Genomic DNA, 15,682 nt, shown 5'->3' with positions numbered 1-15,682 from the left:
TTCGTGCTGTCATGCTCATGTATCGTCTGCCCAGTAGGAGGGGAGAGGAGAGAGTGCAGCTGGGATGGGAACAGGTCCTTTAATTCGCTGGGATCTTTCCCGAGACAGCGGGAGGTGTGGATGGGATTAAGCTGGAGGTTCAGCCGTAACCGCACTGAATGAAGAAACAGCTTCAAAGAGCCGTGCACAACCCATGTGCCTTGCTTCATGTTTCATTGCATAGCTTTGTGCCAAACTTGCATGATAATTTCTGGTGAGGCACAGGGATAGTTCATCGCTTTAAATATTCTAGATTCAAGCATAAGCTTGAGATAAGAAAATCGTTTAGAACTGTAGCCAGAGGTATAAGTGGTATCTTGATAATTGTTTCTTACACTAACAATAGACGATTTGTCTCATTTGGGCCACTATAAAATAAATAATTAGCAGAGAGCATAAAATTAGTACTTCTCTGTGCAAGCAGCACTCTGCTTAAGTATCTGGCTATAGCCCTCAGACTGACGCAAGATTAGTCCAAAAGGTTTGAAGCTCTTGTTTTGACGGCCTGTTCTCACTTCCAGCTGGTGCACACAGTCAGTGTGGTGGACAAGGACGAACCCCAGGGAGGACACCACTTTTACTTCACACTGGCTCCAGAGACAGTCGACAGCCGCCACTTCACCCTCTGGGATATCAAAGGTACCCCTCATTCTGAACTCCTGTCCCGGGTTGCAATGAGCCAATGCTGCACCTTGTGTGTCAGCAGTGAGAAGAGTGACTTTTATTCACAGCAAAATGCCACATGGACCCTAAGTCACACATTCCTTCACAAGAAGGTTATTCCAACAAGTTAAACCATCATCTGAACAGAGTGTAGATGATGCATTCAGGCAAGATTTTCAAAATGTTGTGATTTAAAGAAAAAGAATGCATGGGTAAAAGGAAATTACTTCCATTAGCACACGTTTTGATAAAAATATATGGTTTAGAAATGAGCTTGACTATTTAAGCTAATTTATCCTTCTTTATTCAAGAAGGAAATCTGAACTTCCATTTTCCTAAGGCTTTTTGGACCAATGTTCAATTGAAAATTTCACCATTAGATTGGGAGGGTTTTATTTCGCAAGGATTTGAGGAGAGGTAAGTAATATTTGTTTTTAATTCATCCGAGGGACTTGGGCTTCACAGGCTGAGCCAGCATCTACTGCCCATTCCCTGACTGCCTTCTGGAACCGTTGCCATCCTTGAGGTGTGAGGGTCTCCACAGTGCTGCAAGGGAGGGAGTTCCGGGGTTTTGACCCAGTGACGGTGGGTTATTTCCATGTCAGGGCGGGATGTGGTTTGGAGGCAACTTCCAGGGAGTGGTTGCCCCCGCATGCTCTTCCCACCCTTCTCCTTCTCGCTGGGGGGAGCGGGTGGGTGTGGAAGGTGGTATCCGAGGAACCTCGTTGAGTCGCTGCAGTGCGTCCTGTAGGTGGTACCAACTCCTACTCCTGTGTGGGGGTGCAGGAGTGAGTGTGGATGGGGGAATCTATTGAGAGGCTGCTGTGACCTGGATAGTGTTGTTAAAGCTGGACTCGTTCAAGTGAGTGGGGAGTGTCCCATCACAGTGCTGACTCGAGCTGTGTTGATGGCGGACAGGCATTGGGCAGTGGGGAGGTGAGGTACTCACCGCAGCATCCCCAGCCTCTGCCATCGTTTGTCCTGATTCAGAGTTCAATCAATGTTCAGACCTGATTGTGAATTCCAGTTGGACCTTCATTATCATGAAGACATCAGTGCTTACCAGCACAAACCTGCCCTGCCTTCCACCTTTTGATTAGATTGGCAATCTGACCTCCCCATCCACTAGAGGACATACCAGCCATAGAGGGTGTGCAGAGAAGATTCATGAGTTTGGAGTTAACACATCTGGAGAAATGAATCAGACTGGTCTGAACTTAAGATGCACAGGATATTAAGAAGTGGGATTAAATTCTGCTGGGGGGGCAGTGTTGAGCAGCATCAGTATGAGAAGATCAACTGTCTGAGGGCTAAACTCGCCTTGGTTTCAAACAACGAGGCGATCTCATCCAAACCTGACATGAGAGAGTGGGTGCAGTGTTGATATACAAAGTCTCCAGAAGAAAGGGTCAGTCATTTTGTGCAGAGGTCTTGGGTGTTTTGATTTTTTTACCCAGAGGTCAGTAAATCGTTGGAATGCTCTGCATCTGTCAAAATGGTAGATGCAGAGGCATTAGAAGGATACGGGATTCATGCAGGAAATGTGAACAGCAGAGAGGACAAGAAGGTCAGAGCCGCCTACTTCTCTACCTACATCTTCTGTATACCAAGAGGCAGGTTCAAAAACTTTTAACCTCCCCGTTCAAAGTGTCTGATGCAGCATTTGAGTGGAGGTATCAACGCACGTAGGATATGATCATTTGATAGTGTTTAACCTGATCATTCACAAGGCTTTTGCATGACACTGCCAGTGGAGTAAGCTGGTGACAGCGGAGAGCCACTGAGACATGCAGCATGGACTCAGATCCTCCATCCCACAGCCATTCCCATTATATTTCCCCCATGTCCCAATCAACACCTGGCCTCGCAGTCCTTCCCAGACTCCACAACTCACCCACCCACACACAGTGGGAAACGATCCTATCAACTCACACGTCCCTGGGATGTGGGAGGAGATCGGAGCACCTAGCAGAACTCATGGGGTGTCAGGGAGGATGAGCAAACACCCCACAGGTATCATTTAAAGTCAGGATTGAACGTGAGGTCTGTAAGATGAAATTGGTTAATAAACTAAAAACAAATCCCATTAACTGCTAGAAATACAAAACCAATTAAAAAAAAGGAGCTGCTGGGAATACTCAGTGGGTCGGAGAGTATCTGTGATGGAGAAAGACATTCAACGTTTCAGGTGGAACTCTTCTGCAGGATAAAAGATGCAGTTTCACATTTAACAAAAGTAATGAACAGTTTTTTTTAAATATCGTAGAAACTTAAGATCAGTGGAATAGCCCATGCTAAAGAAAAGTTCATCACATTTGTCTGTGTTGGCCCATATTCCCTCGCAAACTTTCCTACTCATGGACCCGTATAAGTGACCTTTAAATATTAACTCCAGTGTGGCCTGGAGAAGTGGAGACCATCATTTAATTTCCTGTAAGTTTGCAAGAAGTTTGCGTTGCCTGCTACAGATCCCGCCACTGGGTTCTCCCTATCCGCCAGGTTCTGCTCCATTACCTGCTCGATAAAAGTAAAATCCTTGGAGTGATTGAAGCGAATATCCAATTGTGTGTGTGTGTGTGTGTGTGTGTGTGTGTGTGTGTGTGTGTGTGTGTGTGTGTGTGTGTGTGTGTGTGTGTGTGTGTGTGTGTGTGTGTGTGTGTGTGTGTGTTTGTGTGTGTGTGTGTGCCGTACATTCCGAGAAAGGAATTAACATCTGGCAGTCAGTTTGATTCCACTCTGAAACTGACACTGTGCCCCCTATTAAAACCTCATCAAAATATACAGTATTCTAAAGGAAAGTAATGCGGCCGACATTTCACCTCCCTTTGACATCAAAAATTCAGGAGGTAATCTTTCAGATCTGTTTTCCTCACGGAGATGGCCCAAATCCGGTGGAGAAGGTGCACATCCTCTGGTGCCAGTGCTCTGCTTGCTACTTTTTTATATATCTCCTTGCAACAATGGATGTGGATTAGCACTATTGATCCTGCTAAAGGTCCAACAGTATCCTACAGCTCACACAATCCATTATGGCCCGCTACTGAGATTGTTGGTGATCAATACCATTGCCGGCACAATCCAAACTCAGCCACATTTTGGTGGTGGTGGTGAGCTCCCGTGTGCCCAGAATGTGCCCAGGCGGATCCATCAGCTGACTGACTTTCCCCTTTAAAACCTCTGCCTGTGTCATTCTCAGGCATCAAGCACTCTGAAGAAACCAAAGGTGAGCAGTGTTATGCAAGATTAGATGCGAGGTCATTTGTATTCCCTGGAACATTGAATATTAAAGGATAACCTAATTGACAATCGGTGATGAATGAGGTGACTTAAAGCCAAAGATAGCATGGAAAAAGGAATATTACTTTCATTAGCAGAGGTCCTGATCAAAATGAATGGTTTAGAAATGAGGCTTGGCTGCTTACAGGAACAGATCTTCAGTCAAAACAGAAATCTGAACTTCCATTTCTCTCAAAAGCCTTTCAAATCAGGGCTCAATTGAAGATTTCACAATTAGATTGGAGGTGGGGGGGGGGCGGGGGGAGGGTTGTTTTCACATGCATTTGAGGTCAGTAATTCTGTTTTGTTTATCCAAGGGATATGAGGCTCAAAGGCTGACTCAGCTTTGAGAGGGTGGTGTGGAATTACCTCTGAGATGTGGGGATTCCCACAGTCAGGGAGGGAGGTCCAGGGTTCTGACCCAGGTGCTGCAGTTTAAAAGAGGCTACTGTCACCTATCAGTGCAGCCCTGGATATCGATAAACTGCAGAGATTGAGAACAGAACAATACATAAAGCTGTAGGGTGTGAAGAAAATAAGAGAATGGAGGGGTGGGGAAGGTGTTACCGGAAATTGGAGAAGTCGACGTTAATGCCGCCTGGTTGGCAACTACTCAAGAGATGTACCTCCAACTTATGTGTGGCCTCAATCCAACAGTGTATGAGGCCGTGGGCAGAAATGTCAGTGTGGGAATGGAGTGTGTAATTGAAGCCACTGGCCACTCAGAGGTCCTTGCTGTTGAGAAGGAGCTTTGGGCCTTGCTTTGTTTAGTTGTTCGTTATTTCATTATCTGCGGTGTCCCTCAGAGTGCTGAACAACTATTCCCACAAAAGAAGGAAGGTCATTGGTGAAGGAGTGTGTGTTTGTGGGGCGGTGGGGGGTGGGGGGGGAAAGGATTGGGGGGGGGGGGAAGGGGAGGGGTGGGTAATGCACATGCCATGAAGAATTGAATGAGCTGGGATTGAACTGAGTCATAGAATAAACAAGGGCCTAAATCAGTTCCTTCTGTTTCTGGTCCCACCTGATGGAAAAGTTTGATGGGCTTTGTTCCAGATGCACAGTTGGATAGAAAGAGGAAGTGAGCAAGTTCTTGATAGTCTGCATTCTGCACATCTGAATGAGAGTACATCTTATTGAGATGTATAAAATTTTGCCACAACTCAACAGGTGAGATGCAGTTAAAATGTTCCCGATGTTGGGGAAGTCCTCAGTAGGGAGTCACAGTCTCAGGAGTGACATGACGAGAAACTTGCATCACAGAGGGAAATTTGCAATAGGGAAAACACACACACACACACACACACACACACACACACACACTCACACCCACTCACTCATGCACACACTCACACACACTCTTACACACACTCTCTCACTCACACACAGACATTCACACTCTCACACACATACACACACATTCACACACATCATACACACTCAAACACACACTCAGACACACACAAACAGACACACACTCAGACACACTCACACACACACTAAGACACACACATGCAGACAAACTCACACACACACAGACATACACACACACACACACACACACACACAAATGTGCGTGCACATGTGCTTGGAATTAAGAGGGGGTTAAGTTAAGTAAATTAATAGTGATAAGTTAAATATTGATCTTATTCAGTATTAAGAAAATAAAACCAATCTTGTTTAAGTAGCCATTGTTGCCTTGATAAATTTTTTTGCTGCTGGTTTACTTGTTATGAGCCCTAAGGACTCAAAAATAACTAATTCTAACATTACTCCAGGACCAAAAAGATCTAAAGCACATATTTTGTACAACAACCAGCTATGAATATCTGTCATCCCTCCCTCCCTCCTTATTTATTTATCTATCCATCTCTTCCCATCTCTATATCTATCTATCCATCTATCTATCTAGCTTGTTATTTGTTTCAATGTCATATGTATCAAGATACAGTAAAAAGCTTTGTTGCGTGTGCTATCCAGGCTAGTCAACCTATACCTAAGAGCAGCAGTAGTGATATATAATAAAACAAAAGTGAAGAGAAAATTATTGCAGAGAAAAGTTGAGTATGCACAGGGCTATGTTGAGATGGGGTTTGTGAGATCAAGATCTTTGATTTTACCCATGAGTGGTCCATTCAAGAGTCTGATTACAGAACTGTCCTTGAATCTGGAGATTGTGCTTTCAGACGTGTGGCTTCTTCCTGACAGGAGAAGGGAGAGTGCGACGGGCCTTCAATGTGCTGGCTGCCTTCCTAAATAAGTGAGAGCACAGCTACATTTAATTAAAGAAAAAAACTCCTACCTGCTCGATTGGTCTCCAATGCATGACGTCAGATTTAAGTGGATCAAATGCATTGTCTGGAAGTTTGACCAACCACTTAACTCTGTCAATGTCTCTTTTACAATGTAAGTCTGCCTGTCAGTTTCTAGTTTTTAATCTAATTGCATACTTGGATACCTTACCTTCAAATGTATCAGTTAATTAATCAATAAAGATGGCAAATCCTTGAATAGCAAGTGCACATAGCATATGTGGGATGGGGGCAATCCGAGGCTTCTTCAGCCCCCCTCATCTCTACGTCCACTCAGCTGGAGCCTCCTGTAATCTTTCTTCTCGTATTGTGGGTGGATGCACCTGACAAAGGGACGGGGCCCAAAACATTAGAACCGCAGAAGCATAGAACACCACAGCAAAGAAACAGGCCCTTTGGCCAATCTGCTCTGGGTGAAACTCTGATTCTGCCTGGTCTCATTGACCTAGCGATCCCTCCCATCCGTGTACCTTTATTGAATGTCAAAATGGGCCTGCATTCATCACTTCATCTGGCAGCTCATTCAACCCTCTCGCCACTCTCTGCATGAAGGAATTCCACCTAATGTTCCCTTTAAACATTTCCCCTTTCACCCTTAACCCATGTCCTCTCAATCCTGTCTCACCCAACCTCAGTAGAAAAACCCTGCTTGCATTTACTCCATCTAGATCCTTCATCATTGTGAATGTGCCATCAAATCTGCCCTTGTTCTTCTATGCGCTAAGGAATAAGGTACAACCTGTTTAAACTTTCCCTGTACCTCAGCTCCCAGCAACATCTCCTCTCCACTTGTGGTTACCTTCTACTTCCTCTACCTGGTGAGTTTATCCTGCACATTGGGGTATGGCATTGTGGGCCAAATGGCCTAATCCTGTGCCATGCTGATCAATGTTCTGCACCTTCCTTTCTCTCTTACCTGAGCAAGTCAGAGTGCAGCAAAGGATCAGCGAACTGGTTGGACTGTTGGCAGTTTGCTGTCCGATGTTAAGCAAACTGCGTACTGTGTTAACGTGACCTTACTCCAACATGCACAGTTCTTGCTGGGGTTGATAAAGAATTATTATTCCCAGATTGGCTTATCCAGGGCCTGCATCACAGTCTCACTCAGAGTTCTCCATTCTAGAAATTTCCTCACCTGGTGGTTGGCGGATCTTTGAGATTGTCTAACCAAGACCTGTGGAAGCTTCTTTGTTAAGTGTTTGCGAGGCAAAGATCGATATTGCTTTTTGTTATATAGTGAGGAATACGTGGTTGGTGTGCAAAAGTGGTGTGTCAAGTTAAAGATCAGTCATGAATTGAATGACAATGAATCATTTACTGTGTGTACGGAGATAGAGTGAAGCATTTATTTTTAAATGGCACATAGGCAGCTCGTAAAAAAAAATCTTTGTTATATAAAGGAACATCTCGATGAAGGGCTCCAGCCTGAAATATCGGATATGCATTTTTATCTTTGCTATCTAAAGGACACTGTTTGACCAGCTGGGTTTCTCCAGCACTGTTTTTTATTTAAAAAAATCACCACCCTCCAACACCATTTTGGATCCATGAGAAAATGTTTACAGAAAAAGAGTAATGAGATTAATAATGATAAAGCATACATTTAGTTCGAATATCAGCGTTGACATGAATGTAACAGGCAAATTAAATATAAAATTTCTATCAAAAATAACTGTTCCCGATGGTGTTCTAGCTTGACTATCCAGTCTCAGATATCTCCTGGTCCAGTCTGATCCCCCCCCTCTCCCATTCACTCTGGTCACAGTTCCAGAACTGTCCTGGTCCAGTCCACTCTCTCTCCCTGTCACTTGTCACAGGCCTGAAAATGTCCTGGACCCACTCTCGCTCTTGATCTGATCACAGACCTGGAACTCTCTTAGTCCGGTCAGGACCCTCTAGCCCTGTTGCTCCAGTCACAGTCCCTGTCTGATCTGATTTGGTCTGCTCTCTCCCTGTGGCTCTGGACCCTTTCTGAGAACTGTCCCAATCCAGTCTGGTCTCTGCTCTCCCTGTTGCTCCAATCACAGTCCTGGAACTTTCTTGGTCTGATCTGGTCAACTTTCTTCCTGTCTCCCCAATCACAATCTAGGAACCGTTACTGTTCCGGTCTGGTTGGACCCTCTATCCCTATCGCTCTGGTCACAGCCCCAGTCTGGTGTGGTCCGATCCCCTCTCTCCCTGTTGCACCGGTCACAGTCCTAGTCCAGTCAGGTCCTCCCTCTTCCTGACACTTTGGTCACCGCCCTGTAACTGCCCCAGTCCTGGCCCATATCATGGTCACACCTGGTCCCCACTCTCCTTGTCATTGATCACTCCCCATTCACACTGGTGTCCACCACAACAGCTGCTCCTCTCACTCTCTGCGACCCCCCCCCCCCCACCCCGTTCCAGAATCTGATGGAATTTGAGCAGCAAAATCGGTGTTGCTACTCGTTCAATGCTTTTGCTGCATCACTGACCCAGTTCTGTCTATGAGGAGTTGTACATTGTCCCTGTGACATGTGTAACTTATTCTGGGTGCTACAGTTTCCTCCAAAGTTACAAAGACATACAGGATTGGTCAGTTAATTGGTCATGTGGGTGTATGGGTGAAGTGGGCTCATGGGCATGGGTCTGTTACTCTGATGTAACTGAATCAAATAGAATCTGAGAAGACAGTATACTGTGGCAAAACAGATATAAACCCTCCCTCTTTCTTCATCTCATGCCCTTGCCTTGTCTAGCTCCACAGAAATACATCTTAAAATCGTTGCTTGATCAACGTATGTTATTCTGAAATGCCCATTGGCTACCACACCGTGCTCTTCCCTTTCAGTGGAAATCTTCGCTCTGTTCGCATTCCATCAAAGTCATCCAGATTCATCAACAACAAGAAAAAGCAACGTAGAACATTTTTTTTGGCCCCTCAGGAGAAGAATCTCTCACCCCAATCCTTGAGAACAGTACGGCCTTCATTATTTCCAGCGTGATTTGAAGGGGTCAGCTTGTGCACAGAATAGGTGCATTTGCAAACAATCATGCAATGCTGTTGCAATGGATCCATTCAGATCAGATCTTATTTATTGTCATGTAATAAAACAAAAATGTAATATTACACAAAATTTCCTTTTGACAAAGATTAACCATTAGCGTTACCCAGCACTTTTTACGTTCAGAGTAAGAGAAGCAAAAGAGAGTCCCCTCAGAGTTATTGAATGTCCATTGATTTAATCTGCAGTTCCACAAGATTCCAGTTCAGTTCACACCAGCCTGAGCCCAGACCCAAACCTCTGACACAGTGAGGAAGCCTTCAATGCCCTGGGCCCTTCAGGAGCCCTTCTTGTCTTCAGCACCCTCCTGGTTCTGATACAGTTTACATGAGCCAGCCATCCTGCAGTCCACAGCCCTGTGTGAGTCCTTTCACCTCAAGTCACGGCCTGTGTGGGTTCCTCACCAACGAGCTGCCAACAGCTCCCCACCTGCATGTGTGTGTCCTTCAGCCCCTTGCTGCTCACCATCTTTGGGGTCATCTCCTCTTCCTCTCCTTCTCAATGGGCAGTGTTCTCCCCATAATTGGTGCCCTGCGCCAGTCCATTGCTCCTTCACAGGGTCTGCCGACACTCGTGGCCACCGCCTTGGGCCCAGACCCCACGATTTTAAATAAAACTCGATCGGGCTCCTTTAGCAGGTTGGTTAAAGCCTATACAGAGTTCTCTGTGGTCGGATTGGGCAGTAGAGCCCTTTGGGGGAACGCCGTGAATCCGCTCCCCACTCTCCCGGGTCCGTACCAGAGGCATCACTCCCATTTCAGCGCTCTGGCAGAGCCGCAATCTTTCTGGGGGTGGCGGTGGGGGGGTGGGGGGTGTTACAGTTTATCACAGATAATGAGAAAGAAGATAAAAAGGAGAATTATTTGGTGTATTATGAAGAGGCTTTGATAGCTCAGTGATTAGAGCATTGGCCTTGTTAACCAAGGATTGCAAGTTCATTCCTCACTGGACCCTTTCTTCTGTGTGGGGTGCTGGGCGACTCCCTGTCTTCCTTATGGGACACAAAGTTAAAGAATTTCATGTATACATGACAATAATTGTAGATTCTCTAGAAATTGGAGTTTGTCAATATGTTAACATCAGAATCAAAATTTATTGTCATAAATTTGTTGTTTTGTGGCAGCGTCACAGAGCAAACATTCATCCAAACCACCTCAGAACAATTAATAAATAGAGGTGCACAAAAAGTCACAGTCAGGCCATGCATTTGGTTCACTGATCATTCAAGAATCTGATGGCAGCAGGGAAGAAGCTGTCCTTGTGCCGCTGAGTGCTCGTCTTTAGGCTCCTGTACCTTTTTCCCCGATGGTAGCAGAGTGAAGAGGGCATGGGCCTGGGTGGTGGGAAGTCCTTGAGGATGGAGGTTGCTTTCTTAAGCCACCGCCTCTTGTAGAAGTCCTCGATGGAGTGAAGTCTAGTGCCTGTGATGTCCCAGGCTGAGTTAACAACCCTAAGGAGATTTTTTCTTGTCCTGACCATTGGCACCTCCGTACCAGACAGTGATGCAACCACTACTGTACATTTGGATAATATGCAAATAAATGAACTTGGTCATGAAAATGTGTGAAGTGGTTTGTCCCACATCAACACCTCCTGAAATCTCTGACCCCAGTTGAGCACAATTTTCCATAATCCACTATGGGCCAAGCCGAGATGGGTTTAAAGATATTTTGTGGAGTCCAAAGAGCGTTGGCTTGGATGGCAGTGAGAGGGGCCCTCCATCCAAGTGGCAGAACTCACTCAGAGGGAGGTGCCACAGGACTGAATACTGCAAACATCCAAGATGGAGAGCGAAAGCAGGAAATTGGGACTGATCAGACTGACTGTCACTGTGAGAATGTGGAATACAATACCAAGAATATAATGGCAGGACATCGACAGAATCCTAAGAAAGGCAAGTAGAGTTTGATGAATTGGAAGTTTGCTGCATTCCTTTGAGGAAGGGCAAGAGGAACCAGTCGATGAGACGTATTTGGATTTCCAGAAGGTAACATCTTCCCTACCTCAAATGACAACATCCACCAGGAGATCTGCTTAAATAGGGCTCAAAGAATGATAAAGAGTCTTGCCGTCCAGCAGCACGCAGGATCTTTGACCCACTGCCAGCAGAAAGAAAACACAGGAACATTAAGATCAGGGCTGGCAGGCTGGGAAAAGGCTTCTTCCCGCAGGCTGTGAAATCGATGAACAATAATGGAGTTAATCATCCCAAACGATTTATATGTATATTTATTTTAGATGATACCTTTCTATCTGTATTGTGTGTGTATGTGCATGCACTGTGGTTTGGAGAAATGTTTTATCTGGTTGTTCATGTACAGCCACGTGATAATAATCCAGAACCTAACCTGAAAAGGTTACTGCATCCAAGAGAGCGTACAGGAGTAGCAGGATCATCAGTGATGTCCTCCTCCTGTAAACAATGTGGCTTTCCCTCTACCGCCATCAACTCATCATATATTACCTGCACATCTGCCCTGGCCCCCACATGCAACAAGGACAGGATTCCCCCTTGCCCTCACTGACCACCCCACCAGCCTCCGCATCCAACATATCCTCCTCCGCCATTTCTGCCACCCACCACTAGACACACATATCCCCCTCTCCTCCCCTCTCAGCCTTCTGCTGGGACCACTCTCTCCGTGACTCCCTTGTTGATTCCTCCCTTCCCACCAATCATCCCCTTGGGATCTAACCCTGTGACCCCCAGGAGATGCTCCCCTTGTGCCCACACCTCCTCCCTCAGCACCATTCGGGTCCCCAAACTGTCCTTGCAAGTAGAGCAGCATTTCACTTGTGAATCTGCAGGGGTCCTCGCACTGTAGTCTTGTCTACATTGGAGAGACTGGTAGATCGCTTTGTTCAACACCTCAACTCTGTCCGCCGCATTAGCACAGATCCACCAGCGGCTACCCATTTAAATTCTCCTTGATACCTACCCCTTTGACCACAGGAGATGCTCCCCTTGTGCCCATACCTCCTCCCTCAGCACTATTTAGGGCTCCAAAGAGTCCCCAATTTTCACCTGTGACCACTGCATCCAGTTCTCCCGCTGTGGGGCTCCTCTGTATCGGAGACGGGACGCAAACTGGGAGATCTCTTGTTGAGCACCTCAGCTCTGTCCGCCACAAGCATGGATCTCCCGGTGGCCACCCTTTTCCATTCTCCATCCCATTCCCTTGCCGACATGCCCGCCCATGCACTGCCAGATTGAGATCACCTGTAAATTGGAGAAACAACGCCTCTTCTTCCGACTTGGCACCTTTCTATCAGATGGCATTAATATTGACGTATCTGGCTTTTGATAAATCCCTTTCCCACCCCTTTCTTCCCCTATTGTCTCTCCTTTCCCACAGACATGATAAATTCTCATCTCGTCCCTCATCACATCCAATTAACACCTTTTGTTGGTCTGGATTCCTCCCCCATTCTTTGAATTCTGATCTATCCTGATTTTTCCTTGATGAAGGGATCAGACACAAAATGTCAGCAATATATCTTTGTCTCCTGTGGATGCTGAAAAGACCAGCTGAGTTCCTCCAGCATTTTGGTGTGTTTACTGCAGCATCTGCACCCTATCATGTTTCACTGACCTATGCAAACCTACTCCACTATAATCTGATCATTCCCTACCTCACACCTATAACCCTCCATCTATGTGTCCATATAAGAGTCTTTTGAATGTCCCTATCCCTACAACCACCCCCAGAAATGTATTCCAGGCACCCACCACTCTCTGTGTAAAAAACTTACCCCTGAAGTCTCCTTTAAACTGATGTCCTCAGATATTTGCTACTTGTCACCCCAGGGAGAAAATAAAATCTGTTGGCTGTCCTATTTATACCTTTCACTGTTTACACAGGTGCACAACGTGGTGGACTGAATGTTATTCCAACATTCAATATCCCTTCAAGAAAATGAACCAGTAACAACTAGTGGTTCATAGAAACAATCTGATGAATTTCTCCACCCAGTTTCTTTTTGTTTTGGAGAGTGATCAATAACCACAAGCAGGCACGAAGCAAGTGATTAAAGGCTTTAATATCCTAAATTCTCCAACACATAACTACCTGCTTCTGGCCTGGATCCAAGGCTGGTATTGAGGGAGGAGATTAGGGCTATAAGCCTTACGGGGAGGAATTCCAGGTCAGAGGCAGGCCAGCCTGAGCAGTCCAGTGCATTACCATGTTCCATCACGTTTCAAAGATTATTATGGCATCATAGCGAGGGTGGAGATTTGAGTCAGATGGATTTTGTAAAAGCATCACCGATGAAAGATTCTTCTGATTTTAAAGCATCATGCACGTGCAAAGTTATAAGCTAATTGCATCAGTTCTAAAGTCATATGAGTATTTTCTTGAACTGTTGCCTCAAGGACAATTGTCACAAGAATGCAAAGCCGTTCGGAAGCAGAGAATGGAGAAGTATGGATCTTAGCATCCAGGTCCATAGATCCTTCCAGGTTGCTGCACAAGTTGATAGGGTGGTTAAGAAGATGTATGGTGGGTTGGGCTTCATTAGTCAGGGGATTGAGTTCAGGAGTTGTGAGGTAACGTAGTTCCACTCAACTCTAGTTGGACTACACTTGGAGGATTGCATTCAGCTCTGCTCACCTCATCCGAAGAAGGATGCAGAGGAGATTTACTGGGATGTTGCCTGGATTGGAGAACATGACTCATAAAGCAAGGTTGACTGAGCTTGGATTTTCCACTTCCAGCAATATCGGATCACCTAACAGAGGTATAAAAAATTAGGAGAGGTGTTGATAAGATGGACAGTAACGGCAAATACCTATTTAAGGTGAGTAGAGGGAAATTTAGGGGAGACGGCTGGGGTTTTGCCAGGAGTGGTAGTGGAGCCTGGTACAATAGGGACTTTCTTAGAGTGGTGCATGGATAAGTAAAAAAATAAAGGGTTGTGGGAGAGAGGTCAGGAAGTGACCCTTTGGTTTGCAAAGGTCAGCACAACATTGTGGGCTGAAGGGCCTTTACTGTGCTGTGATGTCTTACCTTCTCTGCGCTGCTCGGGTTAATCAGGCTATGAAATAGTTGCACTTGTTTAATGAACAAAGTGTCAACTGATCATTTTGTTGTTGAAATCATTAAGCGACCTTTAATTAATTTTTCCTTTAACATCGTCTTGAATCAGCAGTAAAAAGGGGTAAAAAAAAATAACTTAATTAGTTGAAATCCAATATAATTGGACTAAAATTATCCATTGTTGCAAAGAGCTGGAAATGTCATATTTTACCAGACTAATTATCAAATCCATCTCTTTGGAAATGGTTAGTATTTAGCAGTGCTGGACTTTTCACTGTGATTTTGCATTAATGTGCACGACAAATTACCAATGTTTTGATCTGTTTTGAAGTTTTATGTTTTGTTCTCATCATTGAACCTTTTTTTTCCAAAATAGCGCAGAGAACAGGTCCGCACAATCCCGACCACTTGTGTGTCCTTGCCAACCGTAATCCCAAAATGAAGCACACCTGCCTGCACATGATCCACAACCATCCATCCATTCCCAACCTGTTTGAGACTACCTGAAACCCTCATAGTGCTTCCAACATAGCTACATCCACCACTTCCCTAGTCAGCCTATTCCAGGCATCCACCATTCTGTGGAAGTAAAAACTGCCCTCCTTTAAATTTTCTCGCTCTCACCTGAAAATTATGCTCCATTTGACATTTCCACCCTAGTTAAAAGATTCTGCCTGTCCATCCGGCCCACAACTCTTGTGGTTTTATAGACTTTTATCAAATCTCCCTTCAGCCTTTGGCATTCGACAGAAAACAATCTCTTCTCCAGCTCAAACCCTCTAAACCAGACAGGCTCCTGATGAACCTCCTCTACCCCATATCCTAAGTCTCTATGTTCTTCCTGTATTGCAGTGATCTGATCTGCACATAATAGTCACATGTAGCGACCCAGAGTTTCATACAGCTGCCAGATAATGTCCTGGCATTTAAACCAATTGATGAAGGCAACCATTGCCTTATGCCTCCTTTACCAGCCCATCCATTAGTGTTGTCACCGTCAGGAAGTTATGGACTTGCACCTAAAGATCCCTCTGGTTCTAAAATTCTTGCCATGATATTTGACCTCTCAAAGTGCATTATTGTAAACAGATGTCCTCTAATATGTGATGATTTTGCCCAGGGGAAAAGATTCTGACTTTGGGCGGCCCAGTTAGCACAACACCTTTTGCAACTCCAGTGTTCGGGACTGGAGTCCAAATCCTGCGCTGCCGGCAAGGAGTTTTAAGTTTTCGCTGTGTGCATAGGTTTTCCCCCGGGGGTGTTTCCGGTTTCCTCCCACCCTTCAAAATATTCCGGGGGTGTCGATAAATTGGGTGCAAATTGGGTG

At 45.4% G+C, this 15,682-nt stretch overlaps 1 protein-coding gene across 3 annotated transcripts in view; it reads left to right on the top strand.

The window, feature by feature from the left end:
- The window catches only part of LOC138736042 (cadherin-22-like), a 1,166,757-nt gene that overhangs the window by 808,156 nt on the left and 342,919 nt on the right, over positions 1-15,682 (top strand). For 2 of the 3 annotated variants that reach the window (XM_069884871.1, XM_069884873.1), the window contains exon 10: positions 561-678. In XM_069884871.1, the coding sequence (XP_069740972.1) occupies positions 561-678 (118 nt within the window). Of the gene's footprint in view, positions 1-560; positions 936-15,682 lie in introns of those variants that run through there. The other variant, XM_069884872.1, reaches the window with a different exon arrangement.

The sequence above is a fragment of the Narcine bancroftii genome, chromosome 6, assembly GCF_036971445.1.
Source record: "Narcine bancroftii isolate sNarBan1 chromosome 6, sNarBan1.hap1, whole genome shotgun sequence".
Lineage (NCBI taxonomy): Eukaryota > Metazoa > Chordata > Chondrichthyes > Torpediniformes > Narcinidae > Narcine > Narcine bancroftii.
The sequence above is the reverse complement of the archived record's forward strand: the minus strand, read 5'-3'. Positions and strand labels throughout refer to the sequence as shown.